Source organism: Squalius cephalus (assembly GCF_949319135.1).
Source record: "Squalius cephalus genome assembly, chromosome: 11".
Lineage (NCBI taxonomy): Eukaryota > Metazoa > Chordata > Actinopteri > Cypriniformes > Leuciscidae > Squalius > Squalius cephalus.
The window spans coordinates 32,876,048-32,896,884 of NC_137132.1; the positions used below are offsets into that span (position 1 = coordinate 32,876,048).

At 38.1% G+C, this 20,837-nt stretch overlaps 2 protein-coding genes across 3 annotated transcripts; both read right to left on the bottom strand.

Annotated features, from left to right (window-relative positions):
* Positions 1-482: 482 nt before the first annotated feature.
* On the bottom strand, positions 483-7,644 carry chchd2 (coiled-coil-helix-coiled-coil-helix domain containing 2). The gene is made up of 4 exons (XM_079885903.1): positions 7,371-7,644; positions 5,011-5,266; positions 3,176-3,347; positions 483-807 (listed from the first exon to the last, which is right to left on the bottom strand). The coding sequence occupies exons 1-4, from the start codon at positions 7,415-7,417 to the stop codon at positions 797-799; spliced, it is 486 nt and encodes a 161-aa protein (XP_079742029.1). The 5' UTR covers positions 7,418-7,644; the 3' UTR covers positions 483-796.
* Positions 7,645-8,423: 779 nt separating this feature from the next.
* Positions 8,424-20,442, bottom strand: hnrnpl2 (heterogeneous nuclear ribonucleoprotein L2). 2 transcript variants are annotated; one of them, XM_079885898.1, is made up of 14 exons: positions 20,314-20,442; positions 19,661-19,779; positions 19,328-19,565; positions 19,147-19,232; positions 18,811-18,907; positions 17,721-17,793; positions 12,870-12,902; positions 12,309-12,377; positions 11,816-12,078; positions 11,608-11,729; positions 10,497-10,698; positions 10,347-10,404; positions 10,080-10,184; positions 8,424-8,913 (listed from the first exon to the last, which is right to left on the bottom strand). In XM_079885898.1, exons 1-14 carry the CDS (start codon positions 20,398-20,400, stop codon positions 8,855-8,857), a joined length of 1,611 nt encoding a protein of 536 aa, XP_079742024.1. In that variant the 5' UTR covers positions 20,401-20,442; the 3' UTR covers positions 8,424-8,854. The 2 variants fall into 2 exon arrangements, with proteins under 2 accessions (XP_079742024.1, XP_079742025.1); XM_079885899.1 differs by lacking the exons at positions 12,309-12,377; positions 12,870-12,902.
* Between the last annotated feature and the right edge of the window lie 395 nt (positions 20,443-20,837).

Genomic DNA, 20,837 nt, shown 5'->3' on the forward strand with positions numbered 1-20,837 from the left:
GAACACAGTATCCGCGCCACTGATCGCAGCGGCAACGAGCACTTTGATCAATTGATTTAAAAAGCAACACATTTCAGTGCTAGATTGCCTCTTATTTAACAAACGAACTAAATGAATGCTCTGCTAGTTAACTGGAGATGTTTTATTTATTTGTATTGGTACATTATGTTTCAAAAGTGGTGGGGACAATATCGACCTTAGCAAAACGTGGTGGGGACATGTCCCACCCACAAATTAAGCATATGGCTCCAAGATACCAAGCTAATGGAACACTGATAACCAGTATGGTGACTTCAAAACAATCCCACTACTAAACAATATAATTTCTTACAGTGGCATTATGGTTAAAGAAAACTTTTATCATGTAAATTCACAGTAAATTACTGTGATGTCAGCATCCTTTTCCTGTTGATTCACAGTAATTTGGAAGAAAATTACCCAGCATGCATTCATTTCACCATAAATTTCCAAAAACATGTAAATATTTCTGATCCTTTTATTTGCAATTCACATAATTTGAATCTTACATTTTCAATAAGAACATATATTGAGAAAGAATCTCATTCAATACACATTGTGATCTCTTCTACAGTAACTCGCGCAAAGAAATCAGAAATCTGCAATTATCTACACCAATTACATAAATACCATGCATCATGTTACACAGCATTTCTCCCACGATGCTTTTCATTTTCACGCAGGCGCTAATATTGAATTGAGTTGCATTAAGAGAAAACTTTATCCAGAAGTAAGCAGATGAACGGCTATGGAATAGTTCATGTCACCAATCCAAACATCATGACATTCCTGTGGGGTGAAAAAACAAATAATTACTTTAGAAATATACAACCCATAAACATTTCAGTGGCCTCTGAAAACTAAAGATAAAAGAAAAAAGATGTGGAGAAGCAATGTTGTTGGAGCAACTTAATGTAGGCAAGTTCATTACAAAAGCTACAAACACACTAGACTGCAATGATTCATGTTAAACTAGGTTTAGGTATTAGTCATGAGTTTAGCTATTTTTCAGCATTTTTGACTGGAATAGATTATTAGTGGGAAAACTCTAATATATTTTTGTAATCATAATATAATTAATGTTGTCAGAACTATTAATAATGTCATTAATGTGAACAACGTTGCTTCTGAGAGCTGCTGATTCCTGTTGAATGCATGGCAGTGTAACTCTTGCTGTCAGGTTAGGTTGCCATCATGAATTTTATGAAAAAAGGCTATGAGGGAAAGATTTACAGTCTTTACATTGGCATGCGCCAAAAACGTGTAATTTCACAACTCACAACTTTCAAAACTGCTTTGTAGAGTTTTTGTCTTCTGAAAGTTTTTCAGACAACAGTTCGTCAGCTGAACACCTGTTATGTTGTTCAACACCATTGAACACACGGTGACGGTACTAAGTTTAGTCCTTCACAGCCTCATTATCATTCCTGTCAGAAACTAAATATGACGCTACTCTGACTAATTTCTATTATTTAATGACCCAACAGATGGGGGGGGGTAACCGTATGTGAATCTTGGGGGGATTTTTTGACAATTTTTCATTAGCCTACATTTATCTCGCCTAAATATTTGCTCTCATTGCATTTTTGCAATGGGGTAATATTGTTTTTACACATCACAAGGAAGCTTGATTTCAAATTTTTAATTAAATTGAAAAAAGTAGCACAAATAAATACAATAGAATAAAGATACAAATAAAGAGAAATAAGAGAAACGTTTTTGTTTTTTTGCTAGAAACACTAGCATTCAGAAATACAAACTGAATAAAGTAATCAACTGGAAAATAACACTAGGTAGTATTTTAGTCCTGATTTAATTAAATACATAGGCTATTAATCTTGATTCTTTAAACTTAAAGCTATCTTTTGTTGTTTTGACAACAAAGTTAATGACAGACACATTATGGCTGCCTTCACTTAAAGAGCTAGTGCACGGATCCTGTGTTCATTATATTGTCACATGCATTTTATGCTTATTAAAGACATAACCGACTGTGTTTAGAGGATACTCACCAAGACCGAAATGTTGACACAATTTTGCGTGTTAAAGAAATATAATCCATGAAAAAGAACTTTTGTTACAGGCGAGCTGTTTTTGAGGCGGCTTTTTTATATATGTGCTCTATAAATAGTGTCTCGCAGATAGTTTTAAAAAGACTGATTTGATTTTATAATCTGTGTGGATTAATTTACTAATACAACATACATGCTAAAGTGAATCAATGGTTGTGGGAATTTCCCGCAGTGGGAGACCTGAAGGAATGATTAGAATTATGCGCGCCGAAATTCGAGCCCTGGACGGCGCTATGATCAAGCAGAGAAGTGCACATGTTGTTCAGTAAATTCAGTGATAATAAATTAATATCTGTCGATAATTCTATAACTTTTTCAAATGTTATGCTAAAATGTTATTCAAGGGTAACGCATTCGAAGCAACGTGCTTTATGTAATCAGATTACTTTTTGGTGTAACAAGTAATTCATTACTTTATAAATGTACACATTAATATTTGAGTTTCTTGAAAAAAAAAAAAAATGTAATGCACGTTACTTTTCAGTTTAATCTATTTGCTTTAACATATTTTAAACTACTGAATTAAAATTCTCTTCTGCATGGCAGTCACTGAGGGTGTGTTCACACTTGTAGTTCGGGTTCGTTTTGGTTCGTTCTTTTGGTTCGTTTGGTCTGGACCAAAACAGAAAATGATACATTTAGTCCTGCTTTGCTTAGCATTCATAGTTATTTATAACCAAGAACCTAAAAGTAATTAATAATAAATAAATAAAAAAAGCTTTTATTACATATATTTCGTGGAGGAACTTATCGAACATCCAAAACCATGCTGTGTGTTGGGCTACATGCGAGCGTTTGTATGTGCGTAACCTACATATGATGGTATTTTGACTGAGAGCTGAGAACTCACAAAGAGCTAATAAAATGTGTAAAGGAGTCAAAACAGCGGCAGGAATCCTCTAGTCTCCTCCCACAATCACACAAAACGCTCAAAATTAACCAAATACGACCCGTGATTTTAAGACATCTTTTGTATGGATTACAGTACTTTCCATAAAAAGTAACTAATTAGTTACTTTTTTTAGAAAGTAAAGCAAATGCATAACTTTCCCCAACACTGCCACTACCCAGTTCAGAGTACATACCGTAGGAGAACTTGCACTGTTTGAGCACTTCGCTGAAGCCCTCACAGAGTTTGAGGTCGCTCTGGTTCTGAGCGCAGTCGATGAACTGCTTGAGCTCGTAAGCGCAGGGACTCTGACTCTGCGGCTCCTGCTGAAACACTGACGGCTGCTGCTGGTACACCGGCTGAGCCTCCTACACACACACACACACACACACACACACACACACACACACACACACACACACACACAGCCCTTAGGATTCACTTACATTCAATATTCTGATGTTTTAAAGCAGAATTACTACAATTATTTAGCCAGATCAACCAGACATAAGAGATTTATATCATTTAATACATTCATTTGTCATCCATAATAACTGTATAAGGATTTAAAAGTATACAACAGCAATTTCACAGCTAATAACATATATTAGAAATAGAAGTGTGCTTAATTGTATTGATGTGCACTTGTAGTGTACTTCAAATATTAAAAGCATATTTAAAAAAACTACTTTCAGATAATATAAATGAAACAAAAGGACACTTAATAGGGAAAAAGCATTTTCGGTTTCAAGTGCATCCAAAATTTTCGGTGTTACTTGAGTGTTACTGAGCAGACTTTCATCACGGAGTACACTTTTCATGATTTAACACACTCAAAGTGCAAGTAAAAAAAAAAAAAAAAAAAAAAAAATTAAAGTTTCCCTTTAAAATGCTTTTAAATCATTGTTTTAATAATCTTTTGTCATGCTTTAAAGAACTACACTTATTTTGACTAATATACAAAAGCACATGAAATATACTTATTATTTGATATTAAATTTTTTACAGTTAATGTATATTTTGAATTGCAACTTCATCTTTACAAATGTGTAATTACAAATATATTTAAATACATGACAAGTTTCATTTGAAATGACATTAAAGTATATTTTAGTTTACCAGTACATTCAGCAGTAAACTTGAACTATTTCAAAGACAATAGAAGTAATTGTGAAATAAAGAAATACTTAAGTCCTACTTATAAGTGGATGCAAAACCCACAACATTTTGCATGTAATACAAATTTAAACAAAATACATTTTCATTTAATTGAAATTAGGAGTCCAAAAAACGGCACTTACACTACCGTTCAAAAGTTTGGGATTTTTAAAATGTTTTTGAAAGAAGTCTCTTCTGCTCACCAAGGCTGTAGTTATTTGATCAAAAACACAGTAAAAACAGCAATATTGTGAAATATTATTACAATTTAAAATGACTGTTTTCTATTTGAACATATTTCAAAATATGTTTAATTTTTGTGAATTTACAGGCTCCGTTCAAAACAACAGCATTTATTTAAAATAGAAATCTTCTGTAACAGTGTAAGAATATTCTTTTAAAGCATTTCTACACAATAATATACTCTTTTTTTAGTATAGTATATTATCTAGGGCTGTGAAACGATTAATCGTGATAAATCGCATCCAAAATAAAAGTTTGTGTTTACATAATATATGTGTGTGTACTGTGTATATGTTTAAGAAATATTTGCATTTATATATATTTATATATAATTTATATTATATATAATAAATATAATATATAAATACATTTTCCTAAATATCTACATGCACGTGTTTATATATACAAAATAATTATACACAGTACACACACATATTATATATACATATTATATATATATATATATATTGTAAACACAAACTTTTATTTTGGATGCAATTAATCATTTCACAGCCCTAATATGATCCATAACAAGCACTCTTTTTAAAGCTATGCTAAGCCCACTACTTTTTCAGAGGGGGCTCTCCCCGAGCAGAACTACTCAAACAGGAAGTTTGGGTTGGTGTTTACCTGATAGGTCACGTCAGGCCGGGCCGCCTCTGAGTTCCCTCCTCCCCCGAAGCCTCCGGTCATGGCGTGACCAATGGTGTGTCCGACCGCAGAGCCGACCGCGACGCCGGCTGCAGTGGTGGCCATCTGAGCGAACATCCCCGGCTGACGGGGGGCAGCGGCGGGAGCCGACACTGCTGAGGGCGGGGGGGCAGCGGGCGCCGGGGCGTACGACCGCGGAGGAGCGGAGCGAGCCATCGGTGGAGGGGACGAGTAACTGCAGTCAAAACATGCAGTTATTATCAGCAGTGCTTAGTCTACAAGAGCTTATTAAAGGGATAGTTCACCCAAAAATGAAAATTCTGTCATCATTTACTAGGGATGCACGATATATCGGCAACCATATCGGTATCGGACGATATTTGTTCATTTTTAATGTCATCGTTATCGGCCCGTTAAGAAAATTTGCCCGATATATTACAGGCAGCCGATAAATAATGGATTATTTCCTTCAGCTCAGACACTGTTCGTCATGATGGTTTTGAATTGCTTGAAATATGATTGGAATAACTTAAAAAAAGGAAAATATAGTTCAGTGCAACATGTGCAGCGCAAGTCTGTCATATCGGCTACATCAAATTATAATGAGAACATTATAATTGTGTGCTTGGGATGTGGCTTTTAATGATGAGACTTTTGCTCTTGTAATCAAAGATATATAAAAATTTGGATTTAGATTTATCGGCAAATATATCGGTTATCGGCCAAAATATAAAGAATTATCGGTATTGGCCAAAATGTTAATATCGGTGCATCCCTGTCCTTTACTCGCCCTCAGTCGTTCCAAACCTGAATGTGTTTCTTTCTTCTGCTGAACGCAAAAGAAGATATTTTGAAGAATATTGGCAATCACAGAGCTCCCTTTGACTTCCATTGTATTTTGTTGTCCTTACAATGTAAGTCAATGGGACTGAAACTCTACCTACTCTACTGTTACCAACATTTGGTCAAAATGTATGAAAGAAACTCATAGGGGTTTAAAACGGCATGAGGGTGAGTAAATGATGACAGAATGCTCATCTTTGGGTGAACTATCCCTTTAAACATGGTTCTCACAATTTTTTAGCAATAATATCCATGCCTTTCCCATCATTTGTGATTGATTGCTAATTTGCTAGAAACTTATTTTTAAAGGCTCACTGTTGAATCATTCAAACTCAGTTTTGAATCAGTTCGACCAATTAGGGACCAAATAAGGATGCACAATATACATACTGGTACCATATGAGTTCTCACCGATATAAAGCGCAATCGCTATCGATAGATATTTATTAGCCGTTAACAATTCCTTTTTAATATATTTAGCCTAATAGTGCCTGTTTATTTATCTTTTTTTACATTTACTAAAAATGTTGTCCTCCCCTAGCCTAATGCTCAATGGTAATATCTAAAAACATGATGAGCTTTTTTTATCTAGTTAAATTATTCAAGACAAACTTTGTTGTTGGCGTGAGAAAGCCTGGCTAAAAGACTGAAGTAGTTTTAAAAGCTTAGGCTTAGGCAAGATTTAAAGGCCATGCTGTCTATCAAATAGATCTGCAGTTGCTAGGATGTTCTGAATGGTTGCTACTAGAGTGTTCTGGATGGTTGCTAGGTGGTTACTAGGGAGTACTGGATGGTTGCTAGAGTGTTCTGGATGGTTGCTAGGTGGTTACTAGGGGGTACTGGGTGGTTGCTAGGGGATTTTGACCAATTAGGGAACAAATAGGGATGTGCAATACATATTGGTAAAATAAAAGGTTATCACAGATCTTAGTAAAAAATGTAATCGCTATCGGTAGATACTGAACATTAATTAGTCGTCAACTAATAAATATTTACTTTTGCCTGTTCATTTCCTCTATGTTTTACATTTAGATAAATGTTGTCCTCATCTAACACTTAAAGCTAATATTTTAAAACATGAGGAATTTAATAAAACTTAGTATTCTGGAATTATAAAACACCGATGTTAATATCAGTGCATCTCTGCACAAAACACTAAACATCTAAATAAACATTTTGAGCAGCGAACAACTTAAAACATTATAGATTATGATCGCATCATAAATTTCATAGTGTAAACAAATAGTTACTAACCAAAGTCATCTCGTTCATCTAGATTAATAATCATAACTGTAGGCTATTTGTCCTTCTACATTCACAATAATAACTACTGATAACTCATATGTTCAAAACGAAGAGACTGTCGGGCTTGTGAAGCTGTAGATGTCAATGATTATATACAGTAGATGTTTGTTGATGACTGACACACACACACACACACACACATGTAACTCGTGATAATCACACACTCTCTCTCTCTCTGTATTAACACTCACCTCGGAGGACTCATCCTCGAAGTTCTGCTTCGGCTTCCTCTCGGCATGTTGCTTTTATACTAATTTACAAGTTCCAGAAAAGATACTGGACTAGCTGAAGTTTCTGTAATTTAAATATGACTTACTGTACAGAAGCTTACTCTGTTTGTGCGCTACTGACCTTCGTCCGCACTACATTTAATATCCGGGGAACTTTCTAGCACATTACATGATCACAGTGAGTGAACTTCCGCTCATGCGCGTGCTGTACTTCCGGAGTATGCTGCAATGTTCTGAAACAAAATGTCTCTGTCACTGTAATAAAGCGTATTTTTAGTATTATACTTTAATAAAAGACAATAAAATACGTAGACATATTAGCGTTTATTGTGTTTATTCAATTTTGAGAACCCAAAGTCACAGTGTATTTCAAATTCTTTTTTAGTAACATTATCTATTCTGCTTCATCCTTTTTACTTAACTGTGACTGCAGGTGTCACCATTTAGCTTCAATAAACGAGCCAGGCTTGGTAGTACATATATAATAAAAACTATAATATGCGTTTAATTGTAGTAGCACTTGCCTACATTGCACTACATTACTCCAATGAAAATCCCGAGTTTCTAGAGGTCAGGACAGTCAGAGTACCTTCCAAAGACGTGTGAATTTAATTAAGCTCTTTTGAATAAACATGAGTCTATTACTGTATTGCTTTTTGCAAAATAAACTATTCACCAAGTAATAAGGCTAGATAAGACTTCATCATATGATTCATCACATCAGTGTTTCTTACCGTTTCTGATCAACTTCCATGACCATGCATTCATAACTTTCATAACACAGAATCCATGACTTCTTAACTTTTTGTTACATTTCCATGAGATTTGTGTCTAATCTAAAGTGTAATGACTGATGAAACCCTGTAAATGCATGTGCAAACTTGATCTGCAATTAACAGCAAGCCAATTTTGAATACGCAGATTAAATTTCTTTATTAAATCGATTACATTTTATTGTCCAGATCGCAAATATACACTAGGCAGTAACATCCAGGCAGCTTTTTGAAAGAAAGAAAAAAGTAAGGTTGAACTGCTGCAAAACATTTTAAAACATGAATCACAATTGTTCCCTTGCAAAAGCAATCAACACAAAGACCCATTTGCACTTTTTATTTTACAATCAGAAAAACAAAAACAAAAATGCAATCTTCTTTACAGGGTGACATTTCTAAAAGTGAGTTGCTGAGCACAGAGCTAACAGTCGATCATGGTAAGCAATAAAAAAAGAACCAAAAACGGTAACAAAACCAAAATACTGGTACAAAAGCGTTTAAACTCTCCTTTTCCATTAAAAACAGTGAGTTCAGTCAGTTTCACACTCAGCTTGTGCTGCGGCTCAATCAACATAAGGTTAACTCAACACGTCTGCACACCCAATCGCACAAATGAGCCATAGAGGACAATAAAGTAGCAGGGAAGTGATGGGTGAGCGATGATACTGGGACTCAGTTTGCGTGCTGTGCAGTGGAGAAGCACAGCTTAAGTGTGTATGGGTACGGGCCGCCTGTGCAGAGAAACACAGAAACACAGGATAAGTAACACATTAGAGACTGGCGAATGGAAAAGGGTATGAACCAAGTGAGAACAAAATAAGTTTCCTTTTCAAAAATACAACTGAATACAAGTTTTTACTGAGTTTGGTGGTGCAATGCATTCTGGAATTGCCGTTCCTAATAGCTACATGTCACTTCCATCAAAGGTGCCCATCATAAAACAAATTCAGCTGATATACACATCTTCCAAGGCAATATACGCATCTGCATTTAATTACGTCATTGGCCGATACATTTTTATTTTTTTTGGCCGATGTGTTGGATATGGGACTTTTATTTTGACAGCGCTGAGAACGTCAGTGCTTGATTGTCTTTGCTCCTATTCTTCATCTTTATTAGTTCTCGGTTTAACAGTTATTGATCTTTTAATTAAAAGATTGTGATTAATCGTGCAGCTCAATCGTTCACGTCATTTTCACTTATTTTTTATTTGCGAAAAAGGATTACAGAATCAAGAAGCTGCCTATCTAAATAATTTGGATGAAAAAATCATTTTGAATGAATGATTCAATGCCTGACTAACCACGTTCACGCAGCAGCAGAATACGGTTGTCAGTCCTGAATTTGAGTCTAACGCGATTACGTTCACGCACAGTTGAGCCGTTTACCGCATTCTATGGCCGAACTCACACACGTACATTTTCAGGACTTTCTCAGAAATGAGTTTCCAGTTCGAATCTGAATCGGTGTGATTGTGCTAACCGAAGGTTTAATAGACAGAGCCGAATCGTTGTCACTTAGGAATAAGATCGCATGGGTGTTTGAATCGAGATCTTTTAATTAAAAGTCTGTGATCAATCGTTCACGTCATTTTCACTTCATTTTTATTTGTGAAAAAGGATTACAGAATCAAGAAGCTGCCTTCTAAAATTGTCTTACAGATTTAGCTATTAACTTAAATTTATTTTTTGCATAGTTAATTTTCAAATTTAGAAAATATGTAAAATATCAACTTAATTTAAGCAATTGTTATGCATGCGTTTCTACTATCTTTAAATTTGTGAGGTACTATATATTTTGTCATCGGCCACCCTGCTCTAAGATTTCAGCATCGGCCATCCAGAATTTTTAATTTTATTTGTTAAATCAGTCGACCACTAATGATGACGTCACTTACTGGGGTTCTTCATCTGGTGATGGTTCATCATAGCAAGGGCTTCCATGGCATCATTAACAGACTCCCACTCCAGAAGCCCTGAGGAACTCCTCTCTGATGTGGAACCTATTCAATAAAGAGGCATTAGAGACATCATAACAACACAGGTGCACATAGATGACAAAGGTTTCCCGTACAAAACTGACACTTTAAATTAGTTTATGTTGAGTTTGGCTTTCAATGCTATTATTTACAATGCAAAGACGGCACAATTTTTCTATTGCATACCTTTGGCTGCAAAAAGTTTGACATTGGAAGGACTCTTTACACCCAGTTCTTCACAGATCTGAAAAGAGATGAAGGTACTAAATTTAGCCATCAAATAACATCATAAGACATGAAAGGTCCTCCTGATACTCTCTGACGTGATGAACTGACCCTGGTGAAGGACTCTGGTGAAGCCTCAGGTGCTGCGTTGAAAAAGTGGAGGACGTTGCTGGGGTGCTGAATGCGGTTCTTCGCCGCCTGCTCTGGAGAAGTGAAGCGGTTGTTTCTGCTCCCGTGGAAGTCTTTGAAGCTGCTGGTCCCGTCCTCTAGCTCGTATGACTGGCCGGGCATGATGGCCTGCTGCTTAGACACACTGACAGAGAGAAAAACAAACAAACAGATGAAACGGCTGCATTTCTAAATTATGCAACCTTCTGCTGAGAGCAAGCATGGACTTGCTACTGCCATTAGACACACAGACACGCAGCAGAAAGCATGCAAGCATGTAGACACATGAAGCCCATAGCAGATCTAGGCAGGTGGAGCTGGAGGGGTTCAGAGGAACTGAGTACAGCAAACACTATACCAGAATAATTAAATGTTGAGAAAGGATCAGAGGCCAATCAGCTTGAGCCTTATGGTAATTATGTGATTGCTTACAGATTGCATGTATAGGACCATCTTGATTTTCATGATCCACTACTGTTCAAAACTCTGGGGTCAGAACTTTTTTTTTATTTGGAATGAAATTAATACATTTAGCAAGTGTGCATTAAAGTGCATTAATGTATTAAGATAAAAAAAAATTGTTAAAGTGTAATATTATACTACATATTTATTTGTGATGCAATAAATGCAGCCTTTGTGAGTATAAGATATTTCTTTCAAAAACATTTAAAAAATCTTACAGACCCTAAACTTTTGAAAGGTAGTGTTGGTCATATTTTACTTCATAATCAGATGAAATACTAAAAAAAGATTTTGCAGTTTACTTAAGACAAGTTTTAGGACAATAAAAAAAAAATCTTGTGACACTCAAAAACATTTTCCCTTAAAATTCTTATTACCATAATGTAAAAAAATGTCTCAGTGTAAATAAGTATTTTAACACCATAATTGTAATATGCCTTTAACGATTAAATAAAAATCTAAATTGTCAAAAATATTCAAAACTGTTCATCCGATTAGGCTTCATTTATGCAAAATATGTAATGGATCATGTAAGATCCACCCGCCATTATTACAAAATAAAAAAAGAAAGAAATCTGCAGTCGAAACGTACCACACGTTGAGCTTCTGATTGAACAGGAAGTTGTTGTTGAGATGTGAGATGGCACGATCCACCGCATAGCAGTCTCCCATCTCCACCATGGCAGCTCCAGGCTTGCTCTTCATGAACTTCACCTACATCCAGAAGAGGAAAATAGGCTCTCAGATAAAGCCATTTGGATTTTGGCAGTGTCTGGCTCACGTATTGCTGTTGTACGTACCCGTTCCACATTGCCATACAGGCAGAAGATGTTGAAGACCCTGTCCGCGTTTATTTTAACGGGATCCAGGCCGTAGACCATGATCACTGGGGAGTCTGCGTGCGCACCATATTCTCCTGGAGGCGGAGGAGGGGGACCGTACTGTCCACCGTAACGCTGACTGGTCCCACCACGCCTTGGCCCACCACCCATGGGCGGCCCCATCCGTCGCCCTTCATAGGGAGTACCATAGCTCTCTTCTTGGTATCCGTGATAACCGCCTCCTGAGGATCCACAAACGACAAATAGACACGTGGGGTGGGGGTTGTGGGCAGATTCGGAGTAAACAAACAGTATCCACACCCTTCACTTAAATTAAAGTTAACGTCAACACAGCACCATCTTGCTGCCACTGTGATAAGCACACCCCAATTTGTTGTCGTTTTAACATCCAGTCCCCCGTTTGCGAGCAAATGGGTTAAATGTGTAAACGCGTGTACCCCGCAAGCCTTACCATACTCTGGAGGGTGGTCTCCTAGCAGAGCCGGCTGCCTCTGGCGCTTGTTGGGGTTGGCGTTCATATCTGAGAGGGGAGAGAAGAAAGGCCAAGAAAGGAAAGAGGGAGGGGCAGAGAGAGAGAGAGAGAGAGAGAGAGTGAAAGATGAGTTCGCTGAGAGGCGACAGGACAGGACACTGACTTTGTAATGTTAATGTGACTGGCGTGTGCTTTAAGATCAGCAGAGAAGGGGACACACCAGAAGAAAAGGGCGAGTTTTCTACATTTCAGCATGAGTTTTTTTGCATTACGGTAAAGAGAAATCATTTAATGTGAAATGTTACATTTTAACAGGTTTCATGAGATTCGCCGATTAAATATGACCTATTTATTACAACTCACAAACAGTCAGCTGGCTAACAAACATACAGTCATTCTTTAGCGGGGTACAAGCCCAATCAAGCTTATAATAAAGACACAGAGCGAAGAACTCGTCGTGACCATGTGGTATGTCATATGTTTGGGAGTGTGTGTGTGTGTGTGGGTGGGGAGGACAGACTGTCTACTGCAGACACACACCTTGATTGCCCCCATTGCCATCAGCATCTGCACCTGTTCAGGTACACACAGTGCAAACATCAATCTCACTGACATTTATGAACAATCACATTACAGGGTTCTTACTCTATTCAGGAACTTATGGGGCACCATGGCTTTATTTGCTTTGCTTATTACAAAATATGCAACACATTGAAAATGATAAATATATAGCTAATAAAATTAAACTTAACTTAAGCAGCATGAGGAATTTAGTAACTAGATTGCGCAAAATCATGCTTTCTTGTCCCTCAACCAGTGACTTTAAGCCCAAAGTATACTTCAGTTTTAACGCTTAGCGTATGCGTTCAGCTGAACACACAGCGTTTCAAAGGATACTCTTCTTGACTGTGCGCACAAACACAGATATGCACTTGAAAGTTTCATTTTTGTCCAATGTCTGCACTGTTTCTCTCCAGAGGTCACAACAGATAAAAAAGTCTTTGTACTCATTTAAACTAGAGTTGTGGATCTCTCTTAAACCCCTCGCATAAGCACATCTCATTTCTAATGCGGTGCCCTCTGGAGGTCACATGTCGGCTGTATGCATCGTAGGTCTCAATTCAGAAAAGTAACCGTCACAAAATTGTGTTATTCCTCTTGAGGTGTAAATTACTGTAATTTCTTTCACACTTTGTAATGTAATGGCTACTTTTCTAAATTAAGGCTCCTCAATGACGTATGTGGCCAACAAACGCAACCGACCCGGAGGGCGTAGCCTTCGAAATGAGACAAAGCAGCTGTTGCCGCTTCATGTTGGTTTCTTTTTCGACTGTGAAACAGTGTTGCCATCTTGTGGACCAACTTATTGATGAAAAAAAATTGCGAACCGAGCATAGAGCACTGTTCGAAAAATGATGGTACTCGTGTACAGCACTATTGCTGATTAAGAAATGTAAAGGGTTAGTTCACCCAAAAATGAAAATTCTGTCAGTAATTACTCACCCTCATGTTGTTCCAACCCCGTAAGACTTTCGTTCATCTTCGGAACACAAATTAAGATATTTTTGATGAAATCTGAGAGCTGGCTCACTTCATAGGCTTCTATGTTATTGAAACTTGCCGGCCCAGAAAGTTAGTAAAGACAATGTTTAAAATAGTCAAGAATAAAAGCGACGAGAATACTTTTTGTGTACAAAAATAACGACTTTATTGAACTGTTCATTTTCTCCTGTGTGGGCCTCTGAGTGAGTTCACGTAGTGTAACAGCGCAGCGCTTCTGTGTTGTACGTCAGCACGTAGGCTCACTATTGGCCGCCGCTGGTCATGTGTGTGATGCTGGCCCAGAAGTGCTGCGCTGTTACACTACGTGAACTCACTCAGAGGCCCACACAGAAGAAAATGAATAAAGTCGTTATTTTTGTACACAAAAAGTATTCTTGTCGCTTGATAAACTTATGGTTGAGCCGCTGTAGTCACTTGGACTATTTTAAACATTGTCTTTACTAATGTTTCTGGGATGGCAGATATCGATTACATAGAAGCCTATGAAGGAGTGATCCAGCTCTCAGATTTCATCAAAAATATCTTAATTTGTGTTCTGAAGATGAACGAAGGTCTTACGGGGTTGGAACAACATGAGGGTGAGTAATTCCTGATAGAATTTTCATTTTTTGGGTGAACTAACCCTTTAAGTCGTGCTCTGTTCAAATACCATAGCGAACGTGTAAAACCAGAAGTATACTTTGGGTGAACTCCAGGTTTAAAGTAGGAATGCACCAATAAAAAAAAATTCTAAACCGATCCGATACCCAAAAGTCCTGAATATTGACCGAAACCAATCCCAGTCGAATGCTCACTGTAGAATATCTATACCTGACTGTGTGTGGAACTGATGATTGATCTTTTAGGTGTAAAACAATCCACTAAATTCCAGGGATGTCGCTAGACCTATTTTACAGAGGCTTTGGCCCCTCTAAAATATTAATTAGCCCAAAAATAGATCAAAATATCAGTCAATATATTCTCAGTGGTTTTGCTTTTGTCAACTGTTCCAATTGCATCTCAAACTTCTTACTCTGCGTACCGTGAGCTACCGTGAACTTTATTTAATGTAACGACATAAATATACGTCTGTTCCCCACGTTAAGCTATCGAAAGGTTCAGAAGATTTGGAATATAGCGCACAAAAACGAATGGTGCTTTATAATGTATTTTGCCTGTTTGTGGAGCTTAACAGTAACAACCGTGAGTACACAGTATTGGATTTGGATCGTTCCTGTCTGACCGATACACGATCCGACAAAAAATGCCGTTTCGAAGCCGATACTGAAAATTGGATTGGTGCATCCTAGTTTAAAGGGCCTGTACAGGGGTCGCGTTTCCCAAAAGCATTGTTAGCCAACTATGGTCGCAAGTTCCACTGAACTATATAGGTAACGACAGAACTTGCGACCATAGTTGGCTTTGAGAAAAGCACCCCAGAGCGGCCACCTTGTATTTGGTATAAACACATAGAATGATGCCAGTTGGGGGACTATTGCTCTGTCTGAGAAAAAGGGGATCCTCAAGAATATCACAAGTATGATAATGTTGCTCACAGAAGCACAACCCAACCCAGAAATGTTACATTTAATAAACATTTTAATGCACCTTGCAACATATATTTGTAGCCCAATGAGAAAAAAACAAAATAAAAACCCACTAAACTGAAAAGGAAAAGGTCAAGTTAGTCAAACATTTGGTCACACATCCCCATGAAACATTAGACTATGAGCGTATCACTCCAAGACAACAGAAGCTTGGGGTTACTTACAGTACAAACGTAAGGGTTGGGGGTTGAAGGATGGGGCAAGTAGAACATGCCGTAAATTAGCCACCGTTGAGCGTCTTCCTCCATTTCGCACATAAGAACTTTCCATTTCTTCCCCCCACCAGTCCATTCCACTGACTTCCCAAGCACTCTTCTTAGTTTCAGATGGCTTTCAAAGCTCCACTGATGCCAGCATTTGTTCCACATTCACATTTCAATGCCTGTCTTCTTATGGAGGTCGAAAAGCTGGAGCAATTTATGCTCAATTCAGACTGACTGGTACTTCCACTAGAGACACAAAGCCAACCTGCATCATACGGAGGGTATTACACAGTAGTCATACGACTGAAAAAAAGGGAAAAAACGTCACATATTGACAGAAAGAGAGAGGAGGAATCGTGAAAGGGAAGGACTAGAGGAGGAAGATACATGTCGGAGGAAGAGAGTGTATTTGAAACACCAGCCTCCAGGGCAGAATTTCAGTGCTTAACTGAGTAAAAACACTTGACGTGTCTGCATGTCAGTGCGTCTGCTTGTAGGAATGTTGTCTGCAGTGTCTTCGGTGTCTCGAGTGGTTTAGTGTCATCAGCTGTTGACGAGTGAAGAGACAGGCATGTCGATTTGTAGGTGTGGGGTTTGTGTTGTAACGATCGGCACGGTGAGAGAAAGACGACGAGGCCCAGAGAAAGACAGACAGGTTCAGAGAAGGCTGTTTGTCTGTGGACATCAACAGTCTGACATGAATGAAGAGAAGAGGTCTGTTTGAATTGTGTCGTGGTGTCACTTGAGGATGCGTGTCAAAAACATCCCTTGTTAGCAGTGAGGTTAAGGTGATGTGTCACAGTGGAGTGTGTCTTGTTCTTGACCCCGTAAGAAACAACGGGAGAAAGTTGAATGGGTGTGGGAGCCATAACTACTGGTACCAACAACCCCAAATCCATCAATGTGTACTGCCGTACAACGGGAAGAATGTCTTCGTTGGCAGTGTCATTTCTGTAGGAGGTGATGAGTGCTAAATGGTGCGTGATTTGTCAGGATGTCTTGCAGTTTCACGAGAGTAAAATGAGTGTTTGTCCTTCTGGAGAAATGTTCTCGCAGGTATAGGAAGCAGTTGTGGTTTGTTGACTGGTAACAGTGTTGGAAGTCTGTGGCACTTGTGTCTTCAGTGAAATCTAGGAAATGTCCCCCATGTCCAGATGTACTGAGTGTTCTGTTGTCGCACTTGATATTCTGGAAGGTTCTGTGCTTTCGTGTTGGTCTCTAAATGTACCGCATGAATGTGAGGAGCAAATGGCCGGCGTGAGCACCAACGAACATTGCTTTCAAAGGCATTTGGTTCGTTGAACTGGAATTTGTGACAGGAATTTCTCTGGGTACACTATTGGTGGCTATGAACACCATCAGCCAAAATCATGTAATAGTTTTAGTCCTACAAGTCAACATGAAGTCAGATGTGCGCCCATTTACTTTTAACACGTTACTACTCTTTTGGTGAACAATTAATCAATGGATGTTATTCTGAAGAACAACAAAACGACTTTCCATTTTGAGCGATGTCACCAATCCTTGTTCAATTTTTTTAAATTCAATACATTTACAACGAAAAAAATCAAGTTCCACGCCATTATTTTCTTGAATTTCATTTCACCTAGAAAAGTAAAATGGTTTTCAATCGTAGTTTCATGTTGACCATAAAATGTTTACGAGTCGAGCGTTGACTGATAATCCTCCTACATGGTGCTTACCCAGAAAGCCACTTGCCCCTCACATTACTGACATGTGACGGGCTTTGCTGGAAAAGGAAGCTTGTGAGATATCAGAAGGACAACATTCGGAGGAAGCCTTAGCAAGATCACACAGATACGGCTTTTTACTTTGCCCTCAGAGAGTCAGGAAAACATACACAACATGCGGTGTAGATGTTGGCCTATATAGACGTATGCCTAACTCTCAGCACAGGGGGATGAAACAGCGGATTTGTTGCTGCGGTTGTAAGATGCCCCAATCCCACCCAATTATTTCCCCCACAGTGGCAGTAAGAGCGCTGAGAAATGTCAGAGCAGATGTAGGGTAAACGGTACCTTGGCTGCTCAGGTTCGGATTGGTGTAGTCCCATGTGTCCTGGTCGTTCTTGAACACATTAAGGCGTGTTGGCTAGGAGAAATAATAATAATTAATATAGTAAAATTTGCTTTCTACCATAACCCATGGCCATGCTTGAGTAGAGATAGCGGATATTGAGTATATTCAGTCCTTTAACTCTAATTGATGGAGTGTGTAGCTTTTCATTTCTTAAAGTCAAGTCACCTTTATTTATACAGCGATTTTTACAATACAGATTGTACCAAAGCAGCTCACATTGATAACATGAAAATAATACAACAAAGTTTTTTTCTAGAAGAAAATTGCATCATCGTCCACCCTAAGTAAGGCAGATCAATAATATTGTTGAATATTAAATGTCTTATGTCTTAAACAGCCATGTAGGAAGAAACATCATGGACATATTCAGGATCTTAACCAAAAATGTATGCATCTCTTTGATGGAAATAAATGTGATGTTAAGAGGTGCATCAATGTTTGGTCAAGATCTTGTATTGTCAATGCAAGAGTCCAGCACTCTGTAAAGCCTCCTCCAGAACATCCCAAAGACTTTCAATCAATTAAAACTCAGAGGTGACAATTTATGTGTGAAAAATGACTCTTCATACTCCCTCACACCCATTCTTTCACAATCTGAGCCTGATGAATCTCAGCATTGTCACCCATGTTGTTACTTCCTACATGGCTGTTTAAGAAATGAAAAGCTACACACTCCATCAATTAGAGTTAGAAGAACTGTTGAGTTAGAACAAACAAATAACATGCTATAAACATATTTATCACTGCAATAATGATCCAATCATAGACCATTAAACATTTGCCGATTTAAATCCAAACAGTGACTTTTTTTTTGGCTGGGCAGTAATATCTATATTGGTGCAATAAGTAAAAATTGAGCTGTGAAAACTTGAGTTTAACTACAAACTTTCAAGATTTTGAAGACTGGCTATAAATGATGCTTCCTCTAATAGCACATTTTTAAGCCAGTCATGCATATCGTCAAAACAGTCTGAAAAATGGTGATAGAATTGTGAACATTATAACACAGTGAATTTAGATGAACCTTACCTTAGCATACTCGATCTTTAGTGTGCAACAGCCGGAGTATATATCGGCTCCATTGAGCGAGGCCTTGGCCCTTTGGGCGCTCTGAACGGAATCAAACGTGTGAGGAATTAAAGAAATACAGAGGAAATCTTGTGTGCCGTGACTACAGATGTCATTATTTAAGACAACAAACTATAGTTTCAGTTAATTGGCTTGAACAGAAACTTCCCAACAATGTTTGTAAGACATTCTTGATCCACACATCGTACAAGAAAGCATGGGAAAAGGACTCAAATGTCCACAATGATTCATAAACACAAACAGCTTTGATATTCATTCTCAAACAGTAAAGGATATTCCACCATGGCCTGGACACCATTCTTCCTGAAGATGACGATTCTTTGAACAGGACCACAGTTGTTGCAAATAGTATACAGAACATCCTAAACAAATGACAAGAATATTAGTGTGAATTGTGAAAAAACACATTTCTATAATAAAAGCATTAATAATCCTGCCTTGTGGCTGTGGGTTTTACCGTGGTAATGGGATAAATGGGGTTCATGATCGTGAAAAGCAAAACATTATTAACACTGCGGGAGTCATCAGGGTCACCCGGCCTGGATATCTTCTGACTGGTAGAGTAGTTTACGAACGCAGGATGTCCGGCGATGTAGATCTGGTTGTCGTTGGCGTAAGTAACAGCATTGCAAGACCCATTCATATCCTCATATTCAACCAGGGCTTGACGCTTCTTGGGCATGAGTACAACATAACTGCAGAGAGATGGAGATGGATGATCCTCAATGCATTTCACAACCGGTAAAATCAAGGTATGGCACAACCTACGAAGAAGTAGCCGGAAAGTTACCTGATGGTTCCAAACTCTTGAAGGGCTTCAACGATGTCCGCCTCCAAAACCCCATCCACTAAACCTCGGACATGCACCACAAGAGACGGCAGGGTCTTATGTGGGTCATCATAACCTTCCTATAAAATATAAATCATCACATTATTCCAGTGAACAGGTATAATTAATTATAACTTATGCACAAACATAACTTATATCAAGTCAATTATAGTATTCAAATTTTGCATTATATGTATACTGTCCTTAGCGTGTACAAATTGAGCACAGTCTCTAATTTAATATGTATTAACCCGTCGAGTGTGTTGTGAAGATGCACAATATTTCCCCACTCATTGTGTTTCATAGCGTATGCATCGTACATCTATGGTTACGGGTTACACGCAACATAATCCATTCATTCAACAAACTAACATAATATATGTGTGGCATGAAAAATACATATATTTCACACGAATGATGCAAATATTTCCTTCATAATCATTTCATTCAATCATATTTGTGTTTTTGTATTGGGTTCGGTACAAACATCCAGCATGCTGTAGCTCAATTGTTTGGTTAGCTGGTTCGCTAACTAGCGCTATTTCAGCCAGCTAGCTAACTAAAGCTAAATCATATAAAATATCTGATAGTATGTAAGTAAAGATTTGTCTTACAGTCGCCATTCCTCCCTCGCTTTCAGTTTTTTGGCGTTTAGTTGCTCTGCCACCTTCACTGTAGTAGCGGGCCGTCTGCGTCGCCATGTTGTCCCGTTACGATTCACGCGCAACAATATGAAATGGACGAAAACTACAGAAAATGGGACAGGCGGGGGTGACGCCCTCCGGACAAGTACCGTGAATATTACTGGTCACCGGAACTGTCAATCACCACTGTAATCCAATGAAAACAGTGTACCACAAAGCAAAGGTCCATGATTGGGCACTACAGTATTCACTCGTTCAGCTTCGTTGATACGGAAACCCTAAAATAAAAGGCAGTGTTTTATTATATTTTTAATGTCGTTCACGAATTAGTTTTCTTGTAATCTGACTCTGACATAACAATAAGTTGATTTCTCGAGATCGCGACCTTTTTTCCGCCAAAAATCGAGATCCAGTTTCATTTGTGCTTAGTTCCACACAATGCGCACACTTCTAAATAAATGTAGGCTACATATAGAAAATGAAAACCAAATGAG

Bases quoted from the DNA above. Each gene is read 5' to 3' on its own strand.
- chchd2 (XM_079885903.1), bottom strand. From the start codon at position 7,417: ATGCCGAGAGGAAGCCGAAGCAGAACTTCGAGGATGAGTCCTCCGAG. The intron at 5,267-7,370 runs GTGAGTGTTAAT...TTTTGACTGCAG, and splicing joins TCGAGGATGAGTCCTCCGAG to TTACTCGTCCCCTCCACCGA. The intron at 3,348-5,010 runs GTAAACACCAAC...GTGTGTGTGTAG, and splicing joins GGCCTGACGTGACCTATCAG to GAGGCTCAGCCGGTGTACCA.
- hnrnpl2 (XM_079885898.1), bottom strand. From the start codon at position 20,400: ATGGCGACGCAGACGGCCCGCTACTACAGTGAAGGTGGCAGAGCAACT. The intron at 19,780-20,313 runs GTAAGACAAATC...TATATTTTATAG, and splicing joins GCGAGGGAGGAATGGCGACT to GAAGGTTATGATGACCCACA. The intron at 10,185-10,346 runs GTATGCAATAGA...TTTATTGAATAG, and splicing joins CAAACTTTTTGCAGCCAAAG to GTTCCACATCAGAGAGGAGT.